The sequence below is a fragment of the Pseudorasbora parva genome, chromosome 23, assembly GCF_024679245.1.
Source record: "Pseudorasbora parva isolate DD20220531a chromosome 23, ASM2467924v1, whole genome shotgun sequence".
NCBI classification, from domain to species: Eukaryota; Metazoa; Chordata; class Actinopteri; order Cypriniformes; family Gobionidae; genus Pseudorasbora; species Pseudorasbora parva.
In genome coordinates, this window is record NC_090194.1 from 30,847,152 (window position 1) to 30,872,957 (window position 25,806).

At 40.3% G+C, this 25,806-nt stretch overlaps 1 protein-coding gene and 1 long non-coding RNA gene across 4 annotated transcripts; one reads left to right on the forward strand and one right to left on the reverse strand.

The window, feature by feature from the left end:
- Positions 1 to 696: 696 nt before the first annotated feature.
- On the forward strand, positions 697 to 25,691 carry setd1ba (SET domain containing 1B, histone lysine methyltransferase a). 3 transcript variants are annotated; one of them, XM_067433821.1, is made up of 19 exons: positions 697 to 3,444; positions 4,542 to 5,392; positions 5,549 to 5,703; positions 5,989 to 6,087; positions 6,344 to 6,614; positions 7,545 to 7,663; positions 8,277 to 9,326; positions 15,651 to 16,403; positions 18,731 to 18,910; positions 18,997 to 19,090; positions 19,198 to 19,400; positions 19,576 to 19,657; positions 19,756 to 20,139; positions 20,232 to 21,613; positions 22,203 to 22,379; positions 22,484 to 22,609; positions 22,707 to 22,826; positions 22,907 to 23,044; positions 23,133 to 25,691. In XM_067433821.1, exons 2-19 carry the CDS (start codon positions 5,332 to 5,334, stop codon positions 23,304 to 23,306), a joined length of 5,568 nt encoding a protein of 1,855 aa, XP_067289922.1. In that variant the 5' UTR covers positions 697 to 3,444; positions 4,542 to 5,331; the 3' UTR covers positions 23,307 to 25,691. The 3 variants fall into 3 exon arrangements, with proteins under 3 accessions (XP_067289922.1, XP_067289923.1, XP_067289924.1); XM_067433823.1 differs by lacking the exon at positions 697 to 3,444 and having other exon boundaries at positions 5,183 to 5,392; positions 20,232 to 20,684; positions 21,096 to 21,613; XM_067433822.1 differs by lacking the exon at positions 4,542 to 5,392.
- Positions 12,166 to 14,233, reverse strand: LOC137062883 (uncharacterized). The gene is made up of 3 exons (XR_010901303.1): positions 13,666 to 14,233; positions 13,095 to 13,138; positions 12,166 to 12,928 (listed from the first exon to the last, which is right to left on the reverse strand). It is a non-coding gene; the product is annotated as an uncharacterized lncRNA (long non-coding RNA).
- Positions 25,692 to 25,806: the final 115 nt, after the last annotated feature.

Here is a 25,806-nt window from a genome sequence, read left to right on the forward strand (position 1 = left end):
TTTGTACGTGCCCATTTCCAGTGGTATTTTAGTAGTCAATGAGATATTTTTGCTGTCGTTTGTATTTTTCATTTTTGCTACCTTTAGTAATATTTTTCTTTTCGCTGTTAATGTCTATATAGTTAACTATAATAACCCTGCTCATAAAAAAATCTAAAATGTCTACATTAATGCATATGTACATGCATGAATTAAATGTACTTTTTCATTTAAAATTAATTATTTGAATTATTATTGAAAACAATATCAGAATTGAGAATTCAGTTCAACCTCAACAAAAAAATCAATGCAATGCAATTATGAAGCAATTTATGCTCTTATTTTTTTCATTTGTGTACAAATAAACTATTTAAAATGAGTACGTTCTCAAATTATTTTAAATTGAATTTGTCTTTGTTTGTGAAATAGGCTATATAAAATAACGCCATATCAGAAACTGTGTCTTCTTAGATGACACTTAATTGCTTAATAGTGACATTTTAATGATATCTCTCCTTATCCTCTCCCTCCCCTCCAATATATATATATATATATATATATATATATATATATATATATATATATATATATATATATATATATAAAGCAAAACTATACAAGAAGCAATGGCCTAGTCCCAGCTAGCGTTGCTGCCATGAAGCAAAGCAAACCCTCCATGGCTCCTGCTTAATTTTTTTTGCCAATAGCCAATGGGTGACTGTTAATGTCTCCCCCACACCGACACAGCCAATGAGAGACTAGTAAAGATTGTTGTTGTTTCTCTGCTCATTCCTCACAGATAGGAGGCGTACTCATGTTGTTATGACTGTCTCGTCGTCACACAACTGTGAAGATTAACTGGTTCCTAAGACTGTACCAGAGAGAGAGAGAGAGACTAATAATATTGATTACAAAGCTTACCACGTTCTCACAACATCTTTTATATGGATTAGTACGGCACATAAACAAACAGAATTAATCCATTAATGAAGGACAAAGGCGGCCTACAGCAGCGATAAACGGTGCCAGTTTTCAGCCATATGGGCCCCTTTGGTTCCGTCATACATCAGTTTACACAGCGACATCATAAAAATGTAGGCTATATTAAGCTAATGTTAAAACAATACGTCAATTCCGTTTAGAGAAAAGCGAATTGTGAGAGGAGGCAGAAAACTAAAACTAAACACAATGTCAATAAATAAATACAAGACGAAAATGTAGGCATGTAAAAATATTTATTACGATATAAAAACATTTAAATGAGTGCAGCATCTCTTTGTAAATATACTTACCATACTACCAAATATAACATATAGCTATTACAATCCATCTTTATCACAATTCTAAATAAGAAAAGGTTAAAGTAAAATGTTAGCCTACTATAATTGTCCACGGTGAGAATTGCGTTTGGTTCTGTTTAATGTTTCCTCATAGCCTATTTCAAGTGGAAATCAGATTTAAAAAGGAAAATGTATACATTACTGACGTAAAAATCCTGCTTAGCCCAATTTAGATTTCAGACTTCCACAAAATTGGGCTACGTTAAAAATTAAAATTATTTTTTTTTCAATAATGCCCTAGCCTAAATAAAAGCTAAAATAGCTTATATTATTAATGTTGAAGTTGAAGGTCGAAATTTATCGAGGATCCAACCCAGCTGTCCAGAGAACAAATGAGCCTTTTCGCACGTCTGCATATCGAATAACAAAAAGAAAAAGATATCTATAGCCTATATATAAATAAACTGGTGTCGACTAAGATCTCTGTAGGTTTTTCCTGCCCTTGGAAACAGCTTGCGTTCGCAGCTTACGAAGATAAAGAGGCTTTTCCTAATTAAACACACGATCGAGTGCCATAAAATGGCCTCATGACCCACTTCAGCCCTGGGCGGCAGGAAACGATGTGGTCACCACGTCTTCAGTCCTTTTTCTCTGGCATATTCGGACACCATTCCTACTTTAGACTATGGCAGAGAGACAAAATCGAATTGGTGGGCATGCAATAACAAGCCTGAAAACAAGCGAAAAAGCAGATGGTTCGTTAGGTTTCCTTGCGCAACACCATTCTGGCTGATAAATTGGATAAACTGGCGCTGCCCCAAATGCACAGAAAGAAGGGGAAAGAGAAAAAAATACAGACAGAGGCAATGACCAAATTCCAATGATGAGAGGCTTGGGTAATAAATATGTCCGTTCTCCACACTTGTGGAAAAAGCTACATATACAAAATTACAGCCATAAATTGTGCAAAACACGACGATTTGCATACCACATACCGGTATGTGTTGCAACACTGTGATATATTCACCAGAAGATCTGAGAAACCTAAGTAGTGCGCAATCCTGCAATGCATCACGTCAAATGATCCTCTGAATGGCTGGCGAATAAACTGCACCGAATGTTCTGAAAGGGGGACGAGAGAGAGAGCACTGAGGACTGGATATTCCCTTTGTACTTGCTGATTGAAATGCCACACAGTGTTTGAAATTCTTTCTCCGACTTTAAATGGTTAGGTGGGTGCAGTCACGTCCCGGACCCGTGGCATGCGTCCAAACTCTCAGATTACTGCTGTGTGTGTGTGTTTTGTGCCACAGGGTTTCCAGCGCCTTGTAGCAGCGTCGAGGGCGCGTTTTACGCACGAGATAATACAGCGAGTTTTGTGCAATACCACCGCTTCTCAAACAGCAAGTCCCTCTGACCACATCTAGTCAGTTTGTGTTTGCAATGGTTGCCACGTACAAAGGCAGAATCAGCTGAAACAGCGACCGACAGCCTCGCCCATAAATGGCGCAGCAACCTTTCTTTTCCACAATGATGTCCTTATGAAGACGCCATGTTGAAAATGAGAACAGCAGAGAAGCCATTAAACAACAGGCTATTTCTGAGGTCGCTTTGGACATGGGTCAGCAAAGAGAGGTGTCTAGAATAATGATTTTTACACCTTTATCTCTCTTTTTCTCTCTCTCACACAGTTATCCCCACAGGAAAACGATACTTGTAATTTAAAAAAAATGAGTTTGAAACATAAATATGATTTAATGTTACCTGTTAAAACAGAGTATTCCCAAGTCATTTTGTCAAATAAGGTCGCATAAACTATTACCGTAGGAAAGAAAAAGGACATTTTCTTTCTTCTGAATGATGATGTGCAAGCGAGTGAATTTCTCTTGTCATTCTGTCTTCAGGAAGAGAAAGAGAGGGATTGTTTGCATATTGCAATATCTAAAAGTGCCTCAAGATTTCCAGCAGCTCCACTCGTTGGAGACTGCGCAGATTGGTGTGTTAAATGGTGAATTATGTCGAAAAACGAAGGCAGAAAAATGGTTATTGTCGTTTTCTTCCTTTTAGGCGTTGCAACCCAACCCCCTCTTTAAAGCCAGTGTTAAAGGATCCGACGAAGGGAATGAAAACGTTCCTGTTTCTTCATCGTATAGGCCTGATAGAATTATTTCAACAAAATGTTAAGGTAAATATCTCTGTTAGTGTATTAATAATGATGTGTGTTTAAAGTCTTATCTATACATTATCTCTAAAGTGAACTACACACTGTTGTGAGACTAATAGTGTTATGAAATGTGCCCTTGGTACAAGGTCAGATAGATATATTTAGTGAGTGTTCACTTACTGAAAATATCAGTTGAAAAAAGGATTTCCATTCCATTGTAAAATCAGGAATTAAATATTCCCAATCTGTACGCCATGAAAGATAAGTGAACTCCACTCATTTCTTAAAATATAAATGTACTGAATTTTTTTTTTTTTTTTTGATACCAGTACATTGCTGAAGGATTAAAACAGGGAGTCAGAACCTGGATGACCATTAAAACAACCACAAACCCTATCAGTCATACCTGTGATTCAGCATTTTTGTAAAGGCCAATCGTCCTTTTTCTCTATGGCCTGCCTTGTTTGCTGAAACGTGAGAAGCAATCACATTTAAATGGATATTTAAAAAAGAACAACATGCATCTGAATGTTCTGAAGACAAAGCTTGGCTCAAAACTAATGACACTTAGGGAACGCTAAAAAGAAATTGAAATTCAGTCAATTTACATAAAATGCCTCAGTTTAATTAACAATAAAACATTTATTTTGCAGCTAAATAAGCAAAGACAATAAAGATAAACTTACTTATTGATTAATGCTTGGCCCTGAACAAGGCAGGGCCTTAAAAGCAGTTGGTTATTCTCATGTGTTTTTTTTCTTTTTACATCTAGTTTAGTAATACTATAACCAAATGCAAAATGTTTATTCAGTAGCACTTTACTAAAGAATAAAATGCTGTTATATGGGTGTGCCATGACCTAGTTTGCTGGGACAAAGATGGTTTCCAGGAAGAGAAAAAAAGTTTAAAAATGTCAAAGGGATATCATCCAACATTTCATCTTCCTTCTTCTCAGATCCTGTAAACAGAAACACTGTATGTATTAAATAGTCCATAAAAGGCTGATGAAACCAAGATTTAGATCCCTTTAGGAACAAAGGAAACCCATTTTGGCCATTGAGTCCCATGTAGGAGAAAATGGCTGCGCCTGCATTCAGCCTTCTTTCTGCTCTCTGTAGGAAGAACTGAAGGCTGTGCTTCTAATAGCTGAATCTACCATGGTGCTTCAATCTGATTGGCCAGAGAGGGAACTGCTGTTAACCAGCCAATTGCCCAAGCACCGCAGAATATCAAACAATGTTGGGAATGGACTGAAAAATGTACCACAACTAGTATTAGAACAAGAACAAGAAAATAACATTAGTTGTTTAAACAGAATTATCACCACAGAAAAACTTTGCCTTTATAAGGTGGTCTCATGAAAGTTCAGTTTACTGACACTTTCCGAATACATGACTTAAAATATTTTCCGGAATACGTGTCTAAACGAGAGCAAAACTGCATTTAGTTTTTAAACCAAATCGTTTGGGCTTTCAGTGCGTGTCCCAATTCAGTTTTAACAACCTTCCCCAGCGCTGCTCCTCCATGTCCATCTTGTATTTAACGTCCATGTAAATCTATCGTGCAGATTCAACGCGTTCTAAACCTTCGCGTTTCTGCTCGAAGTTGAAAATATTTCAACTTCCCACTCGTTTATCACACTTAACTCCATTTGTGTGTATTATTGAAATCCAAAGAATAATACTGCTTTAGCGCAGCAATTAAGAATAATAAATCGAAAGTGCGTGTCGAATGTGCTGGAGGGTTGAGATAGTGGTGTATTGTGGGAGAGACAGAAACCCCAGACTAGAGGCACACAATATGTGTTGGCTCGCAAAAAGGAGGCAGTATCTTTAAAATCATGTAATGTGATCGGCGAAAGGTTCAATATCTAGCCTTTTTATATAAAACTACTCGATCGGGCACAAAATGTCCAGACCAGGAGAAAGAAATAAGCTAAATGAAGATCACGGTAGAAGACAGAGTTCAAGTAAGCTTTCTCTTTTTTCTTCCTCTGTAATGTCTGTTTCGGGCACAGCTTCAAAACCCCTCAGTTTTCTGCAACGTACTGTTTGTGGGCAAATATCAATCCTTGCGGTGTCAGTATAATGAAGCGTACTTTCTGTTTTTGTCATCTCTTCGTTAGGTTTGGCGAACGGAATGGAGAACAGTCATCCTATCTGCAGTTCGGGAGAGAAACGAAGTCATCATTGGAGAAGTTACAAGTTGATTATTGACCCAGCGCTGAAAAAGGGATCGCACAAACTGTATCGCTACGATGGACACCAGTTCAGCATGCCGGTGAGCGAAACGAGTTGTTACAACGGCCAGAACCGGATACATCGACCCGTGTATTGTAGCGCTGAATGGATATATAGTATCACTCGCGTTGTAAACACCTGACACAGCACGTCAAAGAGTTTCCCCGCTGACAAACTTTCATTACCGACCACTCTTTCTTTACAAACTAAACAACTGAAACCAGCTCTCGTCGTGCTGCATTAGTTCTGTTGACAGCGACATGCCCGTTTTGAGCTGACGGTTTCCTTGTGTAAAGTGTTAATAAATGTGTGTGTTTGTTTGCAGAACCCCGGAATGTCACCCGTGGACATCGTCCGAGACCCGAGAATCGGTCGTCTGTGGACTAAGTACAAGGAGGTTGATCTCCCGGTTCCTAAATTTAAGGTAGTTCAGTCACACCCCCTGACACATGTGAGAATTTGTTCTCGAGTGTTTTCAAGTAACCCACTACAAGACGGTTGACGTTCACTGGACGTTTTATACAACACATGTATTTTCTTCACTTTTAAATTAAAAAACAACTAACTTAACGGTCGGTTTCTAAGGCTCTCGCTTTCATTTAAACCGTTTCGGAAGTTCGTTCCATTTTGAATGACCTCGAACAAACGTTTCATTTCAAACAACCGTTTTATTTCCTCAGATCGATGAGTGTTACATTGGTCGCGTGCCCCCAAAGGAGGTCACGTTCGCCAAACTCAACGACAACGTCAGAGAGGGATTCCTCACTGACATGTGCAAGAAGTTCGGCGATATTGAGGAGGTGGACATTTTGTACAATCCGAAGAACAAAAAGCATCTCGGAATAGCTAAAGTTGTTTTCGGAACCGTCAAGGCGGCGAAAGATGCAGTCCAGAACCTGCACAACACGTCTGTCATGGGAAACATCATCCACGTGGAGCTGGACCCTAAAGGTAAGGGTGAATTAAATGTTAAAATATTGAACTGGAGATGTATAACTTTATTAACATCTGACAGGATTACACTAAAATGCAGCGTGCGTTTGTACTTTCGAACAGATTGTTTGTAACATCATGTCACGTGCGAACATTTACGTTGGTTGCTTGGTAACCACTAAACGGCATGTCAGCGGCTGAGGGATTTACTGATGTGTTTGCTTTGACATTTTACGTGAAACGCATGCATTTGAACTATTAACTAAAGATTTAGCTTTAGTTACAAACAAACTGGCAAATGTTTTACCACAGTATATGAGAACAAACCTTGAAGTATTTAGATGAAAAAGATACATGTTTTAGAAGGTATAGGAGCTGGCTAACCACGACTTAAACAATACTTGTGCTACTAAAAACTCGTTTAATATTAAACCCTTCGTTTAGACTCATTACTGAAAGCCAAGCACACAGAATCGTCAGTAACCTTGTAAAAAGGAGATCCTAAGGCAGGATGACAGCTGTAGTGGGTTCTCCCCTCTCTTAAAGAGACAGTAACATTTCAACTGTGATCATCAGTCATGTGAATACAAGGTGTAGTCTTTTTATACATTATACTGTCATTTTCTTATGTATACATATAGATTATGTATGTGTATATAATCAATATATTGTACATATGCAAGTGATAAACCTACATTTTAGCATATAAAAGCTAACATTTTATATAACATTTAATTGTTTTAGTAACTTTGTCAACAGTATTTTGCAATATCACTTATTTTAATGGCTCTTTCTTTCTTTCTTTCTTTCTTTCTTTCTTTCTTTCTTTCTTATTTGCAATGCAACTAATAAATAGAATGTGTGTGTGTGTTTCTTTAAGATGTAGCCCACATTGCGTTTCAGTGATCATGTTCACCACAGCAATGTGTGCTCTCACCGTCTGTTTAGGTGAAAATCGCCAAAGGTACTTCCAGCGCCTGATCAATGGAAGTTATACTCCGCTCACTCTTCCAGTTGGTGGTGAAGACTGTGAAGTTTCTCCACGCACCTTGGCTGAAGCCCTGCTGGTAAAAATGAAACATTATGCCATTACATGTGACATTAATTATAGAAAATATTGGAACACTTTAGATTTAACTTCAAAACAAAGTAAAAAACAGTGTTTATTTATTGTTCTGCATGAACAGAGATTTAATAAATGTGAAATAATTTGATCAAGTTGTAATATGGACTTTTGCGATTTTGTGTCATGACTATTAGTTTTTATCTATTAGTTACCACATCATTTTAATGCTAATGTTTTTTTACACCAGCACACTGTATATCATGCTGTGAGTCCCTCTCCAACAGAAAGTCTTTATCTCTAATCCAGTTTATCAGTTCAGCAGGTGGTTAAATGGACACTAACTGAAACGCACCTAATAACTGCTACCAGCAGAGAACTGCACACTATTATTGCACTTTGAACGGTTCCCCCTTAGTTCTGGCCATTATCTCACAGTGGGGCCATATGAAAACAGAGATTGCCTTTAACTAGTGTTTATACAATGTGTTTGATTAGCATGTTAATTGTTCAAGCCATTATAACTGGCCTGTGCTTTTGTTTGCAGGAAGTTTGCAGTGAGAAATTCAGAAACAAACACGTTTAAGTTGGTCTCATTCGTACTTTTGTGTCTGCAGGCATGCGAGCCCTCGCGAAGACTACTCGAAGGCAGTTCTTCTGCAGTTGCGGGCCCAGCCACGCCGGGTGGCACCAACACGCCAATGTCCCTGGACACGGCCTACTCCAGCCTAAGGCAGGATACGCCACAGTCCCAGGGTACCCCGCACACCCCACGCCCGTCAGGCACCCCGTTCTCTCAGGACTCCAGCTACTCCAGCAGGCAGGGCACGCCAGCGTTCCAACCGAACCGTGCAGAATCCTCGGGAGGCTACAAGGCGAGGAGACATGAAACCAAATTCCAGGACGCCTACAACCGCAGACCGGAAAGACACTATGTCCACGGCACAGGAGGGGCGCACCGTGGCAACGCAGAGCAACCACCCAGTTTTAAGCAACATCAACCGCCTGAGCCTCCGTCGCCTGTTTTTGCTCACACGCCACCGCCACCATCAAGTGCGAATTTCAAAACTGCTTTCTCTCCTTATCAGCCTCCAATGCCCCCGGTTTACCCTCACACAGAGCCCTCCTTCCACCAGCCTGTTCAGCGGGAAATGGATTATAGGAGACCACCTCAAGCCCCGCCTCCCCCGAGCACCGACTTCACGCCTGTCAGAGACAGGCCTACGACGCCGCCGATCCCTGAGCCTCCCCCTGCGCCCGAGACCCAACCAGCTACGCCTCCTCCCTCCACGCCAGAGCCCTGCCCGTCGCTGGGTACCCCCACCCAAGAGTCCGGACGCAACAGCCTGGACTCCCGCATAGAAATGCTCCTCAAGCCCTTCCTGAACGAGCGCGGAGACTCGGACGCCGAGGTGCGGATGGACGGGAGCCCGATATCCTCATCGTCCTCGCAGCTCTCCCCCATCCCGCCGCAACGGCACTCGCGGCCTTCAAGCACCGGCCTGGAGGACATCAGCCCTACCCCGCTTCCTGATTCCGATGATGACGACGAGCCAATCCCTGGTACTGCTCCCCTGTTGACGAACTCTAGGGTCATGTCGCCCTGCAACTTGAACAGTAAAAACAGTGCAGGAGAACCACGGACACCCACAGACAAAATGGACACGGTAAGACCGGAGATGCTATCTCTACCCATCTGAAGTTTAAGTTAAATCAAGTTACATTTATTTATGTAGCAGTTTACACAATACAGATTGTTTCAAAGCAGCTTCACAGTGATAATTAAGAAAATAACTGTATTCATGTTACAAAGTATAACACACATACAATTTCAGCTATAAAGAAGATAATAGTGTCATTATTCAACTCAGTTTAGTGCAGTGTTAGTTCAATGTCACGATGTTCATTAGTCATGAAACAAATTCATTTCAACTCAAAAGCAGCTCTACAGTATATAGTTATATTATTTAGATAAAGTCAGGTCAGTTATTACGTTTAGTTTAAACTTTAACTAAGTAGCAATGCTAACCCTAACCCAGTTTTTTAGCACTTTGTATTGCACATTAATAGGTATTATCAAATGTACTCTCCTTTAAGTAATATTTTTGTATTGAATTAGTTTGCTGAGGTGGGATTAAAAAAAAATCCTTACGTTGCAATAAATCAGTTAGTTGTTTTTTAAACTGACACATTTGTAGTTTAATGCTGCTGTTTGGGGCTGTTTTAGACCTCCGTGCCAGATTGCAAAAGTAAATGTTATCTTATACATTTACTATAGTTTTTCAATAAACTGTGTGATATTTTTAAAGACATTGCCCCTAAATGTGCTCAGTGTAGTTTGTAGTGTAGATGCTGAAGCTACCTGAAGGCTTTTGATGTGTTGATAAATCTGATATTATGAATTGCTGTATGGAGGGTTTCAGGACCCAGGAGAAATGTAGGAGGCAGCCTCACTCGTCTTCCTTTAAAGAGGCTCTCTGCTTTCCTTTATGTTTCACATTTTATCAAAAGAAGAAATTGTGCAATCTGGCTGAAAAAACTAGTTTTTGTATCCTCTTCTTCTATTTTGTTTTTAAATCTCAAATCTCTTAAATTCTCAAAGGCGTATTTTTTTTTCTTTTCTTATTAATCGAATTTATATTCCAGTCTGCAATGTTTTGCGGTGCTTATTTGAACCCACTGGTCTAGGCAAGAGACTTCTTGGCATCACTGTTTGCTTAAGGTTTTGCAACTGAACATTACTGTGCCATTTCAGCAGCATGCTGAAAAATAGAAAGTTTAGCTTGGCACAGTAAGTCCTACATGTTAATCTGTACCAAATAGTCTAAGCATTGCATTCCATAAAACAATTTGAGAATCTTGGCCGTTTGCAGTAAAGCATGAATGTTCAGTGCATAATGAGGCTCTGTCTTGTAAATGAACTTGTTTGCATCACAGCCCCCAGCTCTGTATGGCAAACCCATGAAATGCGATCCTACCGTGGATGGCGCTTATGCGCAACACACTTTCACTTCCTCTTACACGTAGTAAAACACAAGAAACAATGCACAGTCGTTAGCTCACTTTTGTGCATTACTTCCTGCTTAAAGCTGGACCATTAGGATAGTGCTGTTCAAAACCATTGTTCAACAAAAGCTATGTCATATTTGAAAATGTTTAGATTTCTAAACTTTAAACTACCTGTTAATCATGTGTTTCAAGATATTACTATTGCTTGTCACAGTGTTTTAATTATTAACATTAACTATTTAAAAAATCTGCAACTAACTGAAATAAATAATTGTACTACCAAAGTTACTAAAATAAAATAAACATTGTTTTAAAGGAACACTCCACCGTTTTTAGAAATGGGGCTTATTCAACTTCTTTCCTACATTTAGATATAGTCTCAGTGCATGCATTGTTTTAGTTTGGCAGGGTCGCCGCTAGCTTAGCTTAGCATAATGAATGGAATCCTATGTTGCCAGCTAGCATGTCCCGAGTAAAAGTGATAAAAAATATATTTAAAAAAACATCTAATTACTACTTGTGGCCTCCGTATTCACAATGACTCAAATAGCGATGCAGATTAAGACTAGGCGATTTCCTTAGCAGATATTGATTATAATATGGGGAAGCACAGACCTTGGGCGCAGAGATATCACGCAACATATTGCGATCACTCAATCAACCAACTTTATTTGTATAGCGCTTTTACAATCACGATTGTGTCAAAGCAGCTTCACAGTGTCAAACAGGATAATATTGCATCAAAATTAGATTTGGCTGTACAGTCGTTCTGGAGAAAAACAGTGATGTTATCAGCTTATTTTAATTTATCATATAGCGACAATGTTGGCAGATCCGTATTATAGTTTATAGAATTAATTAAAACCTAAATCATAAATTTGATCTGTATAACTAGTTGAATAACTTTGATCATAATTTTAGTGTCCCCAACTGAGCAAGCCAAGCCAAAGGCGACAGTGGCAAACAGCCGGAGCACGTGAGGTTGAGAGCCGTGATATCTTTTTCTTTTTTTGGATCACTTTTACTCGGGACATCCCACATGGAAAGAACCTATATAAACATATATGTTTTAATATAGGATTTGATATAGGTTTTTAATATATGTGACATATATAAAATTGGCCGTTTTCCTATATTATATGTACATATATGTACATATATGCACATATATGTATATATATGCACATATATGTACATATATGCACTTATATGTGTGCATATATGCACCTATATGTTCACCTACACTGTAAAAAAAATTATCAATTATGTTAAATTACACATAAAACATCAAATTTTCAATCAAATTTATTTTACAAACCTGCTGTCCATCTACAGTAATTTACTTTTAAAATATATGTTTTCTATGTACAATAACTAAGATATTATTTATAAAAATGCAGTAAGCACATCAATTCAAAAACATGTTTTCATATTTACAGTATTAATATTTATTTGAACAGAACCACTCAGAACTTCAACCTCTAAATTAAGTAGGCCTACTTGTACATAAATAGCAACCTTTACAGCCAATTTCTGTTAAATTTACAAAATATTGTACAGAAACTGCACATTTACATTATTAGTCATTTTACATAACACATAGCCTATGTCAAGTTACTTCTGTTGTAGGAAATACAAGCTTAGTATATAATTTAGAATATGCAAAAATATCTACATTAAAAGACAATTATCTTTCTATTTTTATACTGTCACATTGCAGTTATTATTTTACACATGTACAATTAAATTTTATCCAAAGCAACAGAAAAGAGCTAGTTTTAATGGGTCATGTGTTCACAAAAGAATGCATCTTTAGTGGTCTCCTGAAAATGGCTGGAGTTAGTCAGGTTATTCCACCAGCATGGAACAGTCCAGATAAAGGTCTGTGAAAGTGATTTTGTGCCTCTTTGGGATGGCACCACAATGCGCCATTTGCCTTCACAGCGCAAGTCTTCACAGTGCATCAGCAAACACTGATGCCAGTGGCTGGAACATGAGCTTGGATGAGTTGTGTAGCATGTTTCGATAGGAATGGCCTGATCATCCCAATGCTGTACAAGGAAAATCTAAAGATCGGGCAGTTCTAGCAATGTGGTCTGTGAAGATTAACTGATCAGTTATAACACCAAGGTAGGGCTGGCTGAAACCACGAGCACTTCCGTCTTGGCGAGGTTGAGTTGAAGGTAAAGGTCATCCAGGTGAAGGTCGGAAATTTCCATCAAGCAGGCTGAGATGCGAGCAGCTACCGGCTGATCATCCGCTGGAATGAAGGGTAGAGAGATGTGTCAGGATAGCAGTGATAGGAAAAGCCATGTTTCTGAATTATTCTAGTTGCAATTATAACAAAATACTATTCAAAACAGCTGCATGATAAGATGCAAACAAAGAATTTGTTGAATGAGAGGAACAGTGCCCTTATTCCACACCTGCAATGCTCGCCTGCTGTAGACCTCCAGTCTTTCCACAGGACCTGAAATCACACAAAAAAGCATAAAAAAATAATACAAATAAAAAAATAGGACTATTACATTAATTAAAACATGCCAGCATGTTTTACTGAGACCAAAAACCTCAACCTAATGTGATCTGGAAGACTTAACGTTAGCTGCATCATATAACTCTAGGGGTGTAACGTAACTGTCCAATCATCTGGATCGATGATAATATAATATATTTTCATTTTTCCAGAGCTATATATATATATATATATATATATAGGCCTATAGTTAATCGATAAAGTTAGTTCATTGTTTCAAAAGATATAATGACGGTAACATACCACATACAACCTTTCAAACTTTATGAATAGCTAAGTTAATCTTGGTTAAACAGATGGAAAATTGAAAGAGGCCTGAACTGCTATAATTTTCAGTGTTTTACTCTCAACGCCAGTTATGTGACTGAACAACGATTAGAAATGTTAACAACAGCTTTAAAACAACCAACAACATCAATGTGCAGCCACACGATATAAATATCATAGAATGAGACTCTTACCTCAGCCCAGTGATCGGTTGATATGATGGCCGCTGCTTGTCAAAAGTCGCTGTAGTTGCCGAGACATTCTCGCTGAAATGGCGCGTTATTTTTCCTCACATAGTTCCGAGATCCTGCTCACGGCTGCTCAAATCCAGTTAATCTCACGACTCACTTCACGAGTGTAGCTTAGCCTAATATAAAATCAAATCACCCGCTCTAACATCACTGTAACGTTACCTCTCCGCAAACTGTTGTGGGCGTGACTAACGGAAAATTAACCGGCAGCAAATTTGAAACTGCGTCACGCGCGCGCGCATGCAAGCACACGCACATGCACACACACACACAGCTGCATTTGCAACTGGATTTGGAAACCCATCAAATGTACATGAATAGATGTGGTTAGGAAATTTAGGGGAGAATTAGTCAGTGCAAAAAATTATCAAAATTAGCTTCTTTTTTTTGTTTGCAAGACAAGGTTAAAAGATTAGTAGCTACAATCCAATTTATAGTTTGACTAATATGTATAGGCCTAATGTACAAATACTATTATTTAGCCTAAAACAACTCACTAACCAACACATTATCTTAAATGGTAAGTAAAACATGTTGAATGACATTCGTTTACTTTTTTCTAATTTTACAAAAAAAAATCTGTAAAATATTAATCACACTTTTATGTATAAGCTAAAATTACATATTATTCTGTAAAAATCCATCTTAAAAAAAAAAACAGATGTAATAGGCTACCAGAATACAAGCAATTCCTGTAAATTTAATAGTCGAAATTTAAATTACAGCGAATATCTGTAAAACACCAGGCATTTCTTGTATAATGAAAAAACAGGAAAATTCTGTAAAAACAAAAAACAAAACAAATAATACAGACCATAACCTGTAAAATTACATTGAGCTATGACCGGATCCTGCCATGAGCTGAGACATATCTTATATGGCTTATATGTGGATATAAAGAAGCAATACAGGAGACCTATATGGCCTGATATGCACATATATGCACCTCAATTTTACCTATATGTGGAATATATGTGCATATATGCAGCATACATATTATCATATATGTGCATATATGCAGCATACATATTATATATGTGCATATATGCAGCATACATATTATCATATATGTGCATATATGCAGCATATATGTACATATAAGCTGCATATATGTTTCATATATGCGCATATATCCTCATATAGGTTCTTTCCATGTGGGATGCTATCTGGCAACATAGGATTCCATTTATTATGCTAAGCTAAGCTAGCGGCAACCCTGCCAAACTAAAACAGTGCATGCACTGAGACAAAAATGCATTTGCCCAAATATCTAAATGTAGGAAAGAAGTTAAATAAGCCCTATTTCTAAAAACGATGGAGCTGAATTTAAAGCTGAATTTATTTCATTCAAAATATGAATTACTACTATAATGGTATACAAATATTACAAAAATAACTAGTCACTTAAAAGGATTTTTCACCCAAAAATGATCCCTGTCATCATTCACAACCCCAGGTTGTTCCTGTGTGAATTTCTTTCTTCTGCTGATCACAAAATAAAGTATTTTGGAAAAAAATAAACATTTGATTGGCCCCATTGACTTCCATAGTATGGGAGAAAATACTATGAATGTCAATATGGCCCATAAACTGTTTGGTTACTGACTAACTTCAAAATATCTTATTTGTGTTAAGCAGAAGAAAGAAATTCATACAACTTGGGGGTGAGTAAATGATGACACAGCTTTTCATTTTTGGGTTAACTATGTCTTTAAATATGTCTTTATATATTATGCTCATTAATAGCAAGAGGACTTCATTGGAATTTTGATCCAGATCAAGTTAAATAAGTATGAATTCAGGTCTGTTCATAATTGTTATAGTTGTCAAACCAAAGGCAATACCATAGATTGTTTATCTCCCTGTTTTCTTTCATCATGACCTATTTGTGCTCTAATGCAACAGATGTTTGTGTCTTAATTGCACAGGGCCATCAGTCATCGGGTGAAGACATGGAGATTTCCGATGATGAGATGCCTGGTACACCGATTGCTAGTGGGGACTGTGCCAAAAGCATTGTGGTGAACTCTGCGGTCTCTCCGATGCAGACAATCCCCATGCCCCCGCCAGGGTTCCCCCCACTGCCCCCTCCACAGGCTGGATTCCCTTTGCCGCTGCCTCCTCTTCCACCCCATTCAAACGTTCCGCACCTGGCTGGCCCACATCCGATGCTACACCCGTTGGCCCATTACCCCCCTGGCATGATGCCCATTATGCAGGTGGACCTGATGAGCACCTTACCACAGTGGGGCAGCGTTCACATGTCCTTTCAGATGCAGACTCAGATGCTAAGTCGCATGGCACAGAGCCAGCGACCGTACCCTTACCCTCACTTCATCAGCGAAGTTGCTGCAAATGCTGGCGCTGCTGCCGCCGCCGCAGCTATGCAATTTGGGGGCCCGTACCCACCTCTGTCTATGGTTGGTGCCCCTGCAAGCACTGTGGGGCACGGGCAACCCTGGCCCCAACCCAACATGCCCAAGTTCAACCCTGCTGTTCCCCCTCCAGGCTATGAGCACCAAAAGGAAGATCCACACAAAGCCACTGTTGATGGAGTGCTTATGGTTATTGTCAAAGAACTGAAGGCCATCATGAAAAGAGATCTTAACCGTAAGATGGTGGAGGTAGTGGCCTTCAGGGCGTTTGATGAGTGGTGGGACAAACAGGAGCGGTCAGCTAAGGTAAGCCCCATTTCACAAATTAAGGCCTGTTTTAAATGTTACATGATACATGTTGCCGGTAATGTAAATACTTTGTAAATGAATCATAACAAATGCAGCAAATTTGGTTTTCAAGCTATTAAAGTCATGACAGGTACAAAATCACTGTCAAGGTGATAAGTACCTTTCATTAGTATTGTTTCCCTTTATTTGGAGTGTTGGACAAGAAGTCATTTAGAGTGTTGGATCATGGTACATTTAGCCTAAATGTGTTTTAACTGCACTAATAGTGCAGAGCGAAATACGACAAATCAGTCTCTGATTGGTTGCAAGAATGTTATTAGTCATGTCAATAGTTGATCGCCAATCTGACCTGTAATAAATATTCATTCCTAGATTTAAATTAGCATCCAATTAGGGGTGTAAATCGGATGGATCATCACGATTCGATACGATATCGGTTCTCATAGCCAATGATACAATATGGCTTCGATTCAGGGGTTTATCACTCAATATTTCAATTTTATGATATTATGTGCCTATTTTACACACAAAACCGCAACCAAAATATATAATATAAATATTTTTTAGCAAAATGTCACATCCTGCACCCTGATTGGGACATCCACAAATAAAAAATTCACATAGTAAGGCCGGAGACACTGCAAGCGTGGCATTTCTGTTGCGTGTCAGCTGTGGGGCGGCTTTGTGGCATTTTCATTGTCTTTGCACACCAGAAGCGTGTCTGTCGCGGCGCTGCTGCTGCTATTGATGTACAGGGAAGGCCTATACTTCATGTTAAACATAAATATATAGCCTACTGATATAGCAAAGACACCATTGGCAGTAGCCTATTGACCACATATCTATTAGCCTCCCACATCAAGATGTTTGGTCTGGAAACTCACCATTGACAGGGCTCAATCCGAGGGGCGGGATAAGCGGTTGTCTTTCAAACTACCTCTGCACGCGATAGGATAGCGCTACAACCAACCAGAGCAACGAAGGTGAAGCAGAGCTTGTTGATAGATTAATCATTCGCCGTATCCGGTCGGCAAAACTCCGAACACATCTTCCCTTTTTAAGAATGACTTCAGTGCCGTTCTTTGTTCTTTTCTCAGAGAAAAGCTTAACTCCAAGTCTTCCAGAGTCGCAGTCAAAGCTGATTTGAAAGACCGCCAGTTTCTGTGTTTACTTGAAGCACGCAAACGCAACTCGGCCGTCGTCATTATGGCCCCGCCCACCAACTCTATACACGATGTGATTGGCCCGGCAAGAGTTAGGCGATTACAGCTCAGAAGGGTATTGAGAGTTGCTAGACGACACTCGTGGGCAGATTAGATTTGCTGCCGCTAGGGTGCGTCTAGATTTCTAGGCTACATATCTATGGTATTGACGGCAAAATAGGCTACAGAACACTTACAACACGCTTGTGTCGCGTAAAATAAAATAGCTGTCTGTTCTATTTCTAGTATGCACGCGTTCAAGATGTGCGTAAGATGTGCGTGTCACTAAGGCAGTATGCAAGCTCCTACCTGTTAACATGGAAACCAAAATAAAAACGGACATGCCACGCAGCCGAGACGCTCATGCCACGTTTGCAGTGTTTCTCCGGCCTAATGTATTGACAGCTTATGACATGACATGACATCAGTCAAGAAAGCATTTTAGCCTTATGTGCTAAAATATGTAATGTCAAAAAACTATTAACAAATTTGGAGAAAATTATATATAAATACTATAAATTTATAAAAACATTTATTTTAAACGTATAGCGCCGATATTTAATGAAACATAGGTAGGACAGAACAAGATGCGCTATTAATATTCATTCAATGTGCAAAAGTATTATGATATGAAATGCTCCAGTAGAGTGCCACAAAGCATTATGCACATCCCATGTGCAGAATGATGCACTTGAAGCAACACCACGTCATACAGCAGTTTATTGAGATTTTCTAACTGTTTTAAATTTTAGTTACTATGTGTGAACTGAAGAACGATTCATATCGATCTATTCTCCTTATATGCAAAACCATAGGCCTTTATCTACTGAAGCACAAAAATAAGTAAACGAAAACTCAATTCATTGGCCTATTTGTGTGCTGTGCGCAGTTCCATCGACTGTCCCGAGCATCTTTCATAAGTAGACAAACTTGAGCAATAGTTAAAAATATGATTTTGCTTTAATCTTGCTTTAAATAATATGATAGCTTATTACAGAACTGAATTTTTCTAAGTCATTTGGAACAATTAGTCAGAAGGAAGTTTTCAAATTATGGAACTGCTTAAACTGAGGACATGTCATTAAACATATATCTGACATCTTCATGTTTCTGCACCTGCAGGCTACACTTACACCTGTGAAGACAGGTGAGGGCAAAGAAGAGGAGAAAGAACGGGCCAAACCCAAAGAGACTATATCCTCTAGCTTACTGGAAAACTGGAACAAGGTTGAGGGTCTGGGCTTCGAGGGAATGGGTCTCAGCATTGGCCTGCGCGGCGCCATTCGGTTACCATCCTTCAAGGTACCAAACTACCATCCTGTATTTTTTTTAGTGTGCCGTTGTGCTTTTAAGTTGCTCATTATCAATTGCTACAAATTTTTTTGCAGGTTAAGAGGAAACAACCCCCTGAGCCGACATCCACCAATGACAACAAGAGGGTGCGACCATCCACACCTGTCGATGATGAGCTGGAAGATGAAGGTGCGTGCTTGACATTACCTAGTTAATTTAGCAAATTACTGATCTTCAAATGCGTTCAATTGTTTCATGCCATTTCTATAAACTAACTCTGTAAGGTCAATTCTCAGAGTCAGAAAGAGCAGATCTTCGCATAGACGGATCTAGAACGGATAGCAGTGGTTCTTCTGCCAAGCGAAGGCCAGCCAGGCCTCTGGAGCTGGACAGTGAAGGCGAGGAGGAGGAGGAAACCTCTGGTAAAGAGGAGTCATCGCTTTCAGACCATGAAGAGGAGCCAGTAGAAGATGCCTCTAAGAGGTTGTCCTCTGGCAAGGTGAGCTCCAATCCACAGTAATAGTACTATTTTAACAGTTTATAAAAGGACTGATAATCGAGAATTCGACCAAGGTAATTGGCATGTGTAATAGTTTTAATCAGCTGTAGCTATCAGGCTGCTTAGGAAACTTGTATTTGAGCCTAACATTACAAAAAAAAACTTGCCTTTATAGGATATTGAGGATGAGGAAGATGGTGAAAAGAAAAGCGAATCAGACTCCAGCGAGAGTGAATCATCTGACTCATCAGACGACGGTAATGACTATTAATGGCGAGAGGTTGATGAATATTGTGCTCTTGTGGGCACAGTAATGGGCCTGAGGTAATGACCTTCACCATTTTTCCTCCCTCAGAAGCTTCTAGCTCATCATCCTCCAAATCTGATTCTGATTCCTCTGGGAGTGAGAGTTCTTCTGACTACGAATCGAGTTCAGAGGAGGAAGAGGAAGAAGAGGAAGAAGAAGAGCAGGCAGTGGGAATAGAGGATGAAGACGAAGACGATGCACAAACCTCATCATCATCTTCATCTTCCTCATCATCGTCCTCTAATGTAGAAGAGTTTGTTGACGTAAAATCCCCCAGTACCCCCATAGGACCACCACCAGAAGATGAGCCAAGCGAGTTGAGCAGACTGGAGGAGTTAGACAAGGCAGAGATAGATCCCAAACATAGTATAGTGAACTCAATCAAGCCTGGAATCAATGACGTGCGGCCCCCATCTCCTAAAGGTTTGCCAGGTCAGGCTCTTGACTGTTTTTTAACTTCATGTTCCTATAGCAGTTGATTATTGTGTTGATGAGGTCATATCATGATTGGTTGTCTCTTTCAGTTGATGAACCCAACATCGATTTGGAGATCAATATTCCAGTGCCCAAAGCTGAAGCCAACCTGGATGATGTCGGTAGCTTGCGGCCACCCACCCCAACAGGTTCGTTTTCAGAAAGTGATCAGGATACCCGACCAAAGATCCCTGCAGAAGACGTCCCCAGAACCCCTGGTCGTGATGGCCCAGTTCCCCTAGAGTCAGAGGCCTCAATCCCTCGGTCTCTTCCTACACCTACCATGCACCTTCCACTTCCCCCCAATCATGCCCTTGAAGCACGATCCCTGCTGCCGTCCCGCGAAGCTTTGCCAGATATGCCTGTCCGTGGGCGGTTGCCTACGGAAGAGGACATCCCACGCACACCGGGGAGAGACCTCATGGACAGACCCCGGGGTTTGGGCAAGTCTCAAAGCACTGATACGGTTCCTGTCACACCAGGTAGTGACGCTCCACTAACAGGTAACAGCTTGAGCTCGCCGCATATTCCCGGCAGCCCTTTCTCTTACCCTGCTCAATCCCCTGTCCTCAGCGCTGGTATTCCTCGGACTCCAGGTAGAGACCTTACTTTCACCCCAGCTTTTCCTGACTCTGCTGCTTTATCTGCAGGCCTTCCCATTCTCAGGAAGGCCTCGTCAGAGAGCTTGGAGGAGAAGTCTGTCTTTAAAGAGCCTCAACTCTGTGCCTCTCCCCAGGCTAGCCTACCTAACAATGCAGCTTCTTCCCCAATCCCTGGTCCTCCCCTTCCTGCTGTTTTACTTCAGGAGCCAGCTCTGCCTCCGCAAGGCTCCTCTCCCACTTCTGTAGAGACTTCCTCTCCTGCTGCTCCAAAAGATCTATCTGTTCCAATGATAGATGTTCCTGTGCCCTTAGATGCTACTCCAAGCAAGAGAAAACCAGGGCGTCCCACCAAGTCTAAAAAGCTGCCTGTCGAGTCCCCTCAGGACTCTGAAGAACCTCCAGCTCCAATGGTGGACTCTTTACCTCCAGACCTACCAGTAAATGACATGTACCCAGACCAACCTTTAGACACCTTCAAAGGTGAAGATGGTGATTCCACAGCCTTGGAGGAAGAGGAAAACCAAGCCCAGACAGTCATACCTGAGGTGGAAGACAGGAGGTTCTACGTTGAGGAACCTGTTCAGAAGACACGGCGACAGAGGCGGGGCTGGCAGGAGCTGTTGTTGTCCATGCACTCGCCTGTGACATCACCACGCTGCCCCAGTTTCTTGCCCCGCTCAGAATTTGAGGAGATGACCATCTTGTATGACATCTGGAATGATGGCATTGATGAGGAGGACATCCGATACCTCAAGACCACTTACGACAAGATGCTTCAGCAGGATAATGGCAACGACTGGCTCAACGACACCCTCTGGGTCCACCATCCTCATATCCTTTACTGCTTCAGTCTTAAGGTGTGGTCACAGTGAAAAAAAAGTCCCACTGTGTCTGTTATCAGCAATGTAGCGATGTATGAAGCACAACTCACACAGAAGTTACGTTCAAACCAAGTAGCTCTCTGATGGTCAATGTAGTTAATTTGATGCAGCAAGGAGAACTATTTCGCTCTCACAAAATTTCAGATTGTGTAGATTCATATTGAAATGACTGTCACTGTAATTTTTTTGTGTGTAATCATATTAAAGCAGATGTTTGTATCATATGCAGGCCTAGTGGCAGTGAATAGAATTAAATCAAATAAAAAAATGGAAGCTTTCAGAGTGTTTAGAAAACCTGATGGAATATAATTTAGAACAGCAATTCAGTTCTGCTACTCTGTTTTTTTGTTACATGGGGCATACATTCTACACCCCTAGTGGCACTAAACAGAGTAATGGATTTTTTAAATTATGAATAGCTTACTAAGACACTATTCTAACAAATTAAGTACACACACTTAAATGTTATTTGCAAACCTGTTATGTGGAGATGTGTCTGTTCCTGTAAAGAAAGCTGTATTTCCTTGACTCCTCTGAACCTACCAACATGGGCAGTGCATCGGTGGTGAAGAAGAAGCGGAAAGAGGATGGTATACGAGACCATATCACGGGCTGCGCCCGCAGCGAGGGCTACTACAAAATCGACAAGAAAGACAAAATGAAGTACCTGAACAGCTCACGCCTGCAGTCCGAAGAGCCTGATGTGGACACTCAGGTGGGCTGCAGTGATAAAATACTGAAGTTTACTCACAATCAATACTTCATTAAGCTGGTTTGCTAAAGGCCCTGACATGATTGTTTTTGTGTGTGTGATTTCAGGGGAAGAGTATTCCAGCACAGCCCCAAGTGTCCACTAGGGCAGGTTCAGAACGGCGGTCTGAACAGCGTCGTCTGCTGTCGTCCTTCAGCTGTGACAGTGACCTCCTCAAGTTCAACCAGCTCAAGGTAGGACAAGCAAAAAACAGCAATTTATATTTTGCAAAACATCACCAATCAAAATATTAGCCAAGGCTACATCTAATGACTCGCATCATTTCCACAGTTCCGTAAAAAGAAGATCCGCTTCTGTAGAAGTCACATTCATGACTGGGGATTGTTCGCCATGGAACCTATTGCTGCTGATGAGATGGTTATCGAATATGTCGGCCAGAATATCCGACAGGTAAGTGCAAAGCAAACCAGACTTTTAGCATCGCTGCTTTTTGTGTGGTCTGCTCATAACAGTCTCGTCCCCATTTGCAGGTTATTGCAGACATGCGAGAGAAGCGATATGAGGAAGAGGGCATCGGCAGTAGTTACATGTTCCGTGTGGATCACGATACCATTATAGACGCAACCAAATGTGGCAACTTTGCCCGCTTCATCAATCATAGTTGCAATGTGAGTTTTGTGCATGTACATTTTTTAAACAAGGGGTAATTTTAAAGGTGTAAACCATATTAACCATTTCTTTCGTTGTGTCATCCAGCCAAACTGTTATGCCAAGGTCATCACTGTGGAATCGCAGAAAAAGATCGTCATCTACTCCCGGCAGCCAATAAATGTTAACGAGGAGATCACCTACGACTACAAGTTCCCCATCGAGGACGAGAAGATCCCGTGCCTCTGTGGCGCAGAGAACTGCAGGGGAACCTTAAACTAACCCCAGCAGATAGGTGAGAACTTTCTTAAAAAACATGCACTGCCCCACAACAAGCCCAGACGCCCCCGTCTTCTGGAGCTACAGAGGAAAGTGGGCGAGATCATCCAATGGATATATCGTGCAGCTAAGTGTCTGGGACTTATTTTTGTACTTTTTCATCATTGTTTACGAATAACAGGTGCTCTTTCAAGCATAAAAAATGAGTTTTCTACCACTCTTCCATTGACCTTTATGGAACTGGTCACATTTCCCCCCCCAAATGTTTGGGCACCAAGTGTATTGTCTGCCCATTTGGCACAGTTTGTCTTTCCTGTGGAGCTCCTGTTCCTCATCAGTCCCTTTTTTCCTCTGCGGTTTGGTTTGGAGAGACCTCCCCGTCCCTTGAACTCTGACCCTGAGCTACTCGTGTCTGTCCCACATGCACAAAATTCTTCTTTTTTTTCCCTTTTTCGTCCTTGTACTCTAAGCCCCAAAAGATTCATTCAGGATGAAGTTTAGTGTATCGCCAGACACTGTAACAGCCCAGAAGATTTGGCATTCAGCATGACACTAACCAATGTCAGGGGTATTGGGTCAATTGTGTTCACTTTGCAGAACATTCAACAAAAGCACACCTGTGCCGGCCACAAAACAAATCAGTAGAAAAAGGGCCACAGCTCAGGCAAATTTACACAAAGTGAAACGCTCCTACGATATTTCAGCGCCCCATATGGCGCCTACAGAATGGACCATTTTTTAAGGATCAAAAGCAAATCACACAATACACTACACTTAATTCTTTCATTTATTCAAGCCATTTTTACAACCAAATCTGTAATCTGCTCATTTGAGTGTGTCTGCTGCCCCCTATCTTCTTTAAGGTGTAAAGGCAGAAAGCTGCTCTTCCTAATTCAGATTTCATTTTCAAGCTGTACAACGTAGTATTAACTCTGCATTTGTCATGTCAGCTCACTATTTTACCAGATAAACATGCAGAGATCCAATTGGCTTCATGCATATTCAGGCCCCGGTGCTGGATTTTCTATAATGGAGCAAATATCGCCAATAAGATGCTGCTATTCTGCAAATGTATATCCCTACTTTTCCACCAGTTCACTTTAAGATGGCAAAATCCACCTGCACTGGTTTTAGGTCAGTTAGCATGGGTTTTCATAGTATTAGAGTTCTCTGTGAGTGCGGTAACAGTCGCACAGCACTGATGCTTTTCAAAATGTTTGCCCAGACACCAATTCGTCTAAACCGAGTAGTTGCACTGGTGTTTAGGATAGCAGACCCTGGAGTATTAGGTCCGTCAAACCTGAAAATGTCTGCAGTGGACACAAAAAAATCAAGTACCAAGTCGAATACAGTGCCAAATGTGTACTTAAGAGTGTCTCGGCTCCAAAGGCAAACCTTTGTGTGTGTGTGTGTGTGTGTGTGTGTGTGCGTGTGTGTGTGTGTGTGTAAATGTATGGATGGATGACCTAAGCTCACTGGTACTTCGGGCAACCCTTTTGAGTTCCTTCTGCATTTTGCTCAGTATTTAACCATCAAAATGTATGTTTAAACAGCTATTACAGCTTCATTCAGCCAAATGTCCCATTGAAAGCAGAAGATTCTCTGATCTGCAAGGCAGCATGGAGACTGTGTTCATCTTTGTGATTTGGTTTTTTTAATAAATGCACTAGAGGCTTCCAACCCCATCAAGCCAAACGGCACTCACAAGACCAAGCTATGAAACGCATCCTTCACGATAAATCACTCACAGGGTAAGGTCTCCCAGCTTTTTGTTTTTCGTTTTAAATATGTTAATAGTGTACAGGATATGATGGTTTGTATAAAGGAATGGGTCTTTTTTTATCTCGATGGGGAGTGATGATGCATCGTTCTGCTTTTAAGAGCGACAAATGGAGTATTTAAAATGACTATTTTTCAGGGATCATTATAAAAAAAAAGGGGTTGAATAGCTAATTTAAAGAAAATGATGCATCTTGTACATAACACAGATTTGTACTTCCTTTTGAAAGATTGTTTCTTGTAGAAACGTCTTTTTTCTGCTCATTTTCCTTTGGATTCTTATGTGTAAATACTTTAACTGTGAATATATAAATATAAATATATATATTTTTGTTCCTGAGGATTTGCTACAGTGTCACAGCTCAGAAAGGTCTATTCAACAGTGAGTGCAGAGAGCTGATGGCAGTATTTTCAGCTTGTGTCAAGCTTTAATTTTTATTTTTGGTTGTAAATTCTATGAAAATCTGTTTGCAGTGTGGGGGAAAAGCATTATCATTCAGATATGATGGCAAGGGACAATGGTGAAATTGGCCTTTATCCCCTGTCTATTTATTATACCACAAATGTATGGAAAAAAGATCATGGAGAAAATAAAGGATTTTTTTTTCAGCTGCTTTGTCTTGTAATTAATCTTTTAACGATTTGCCACTTTTATGTAATGTTGGATGTTTTCTCAGGGTCAGTTCCTGTTAGCAGGAACAGGATTTCAAATATGAGTTTAATT

Bases quoted from the DNA above. Each gene is read 5' to 3' on its own strand.
- setd1ba (XM_067433821.1), top strand. From the start codon at position 5,332: ATGTCCAGACCAGGAGAAAGAAATAAGCTAAATGAAGATCACGGTAGA. The intron at 6,088-6,343 runs GTAGTTCAGTCA...TTATTTCCTCAG, and splicing joins TCCCGGTTCCTAAATTTAAG to ATCGATGAGTGTTACATTGG. The intron at 9,327-15,650 runs GTAAGACCGGAG...TTAATTGCACAG, and splicing joins CCACAGACAAAATGGACACG to GGCCATCAGTCATCGGGTGA.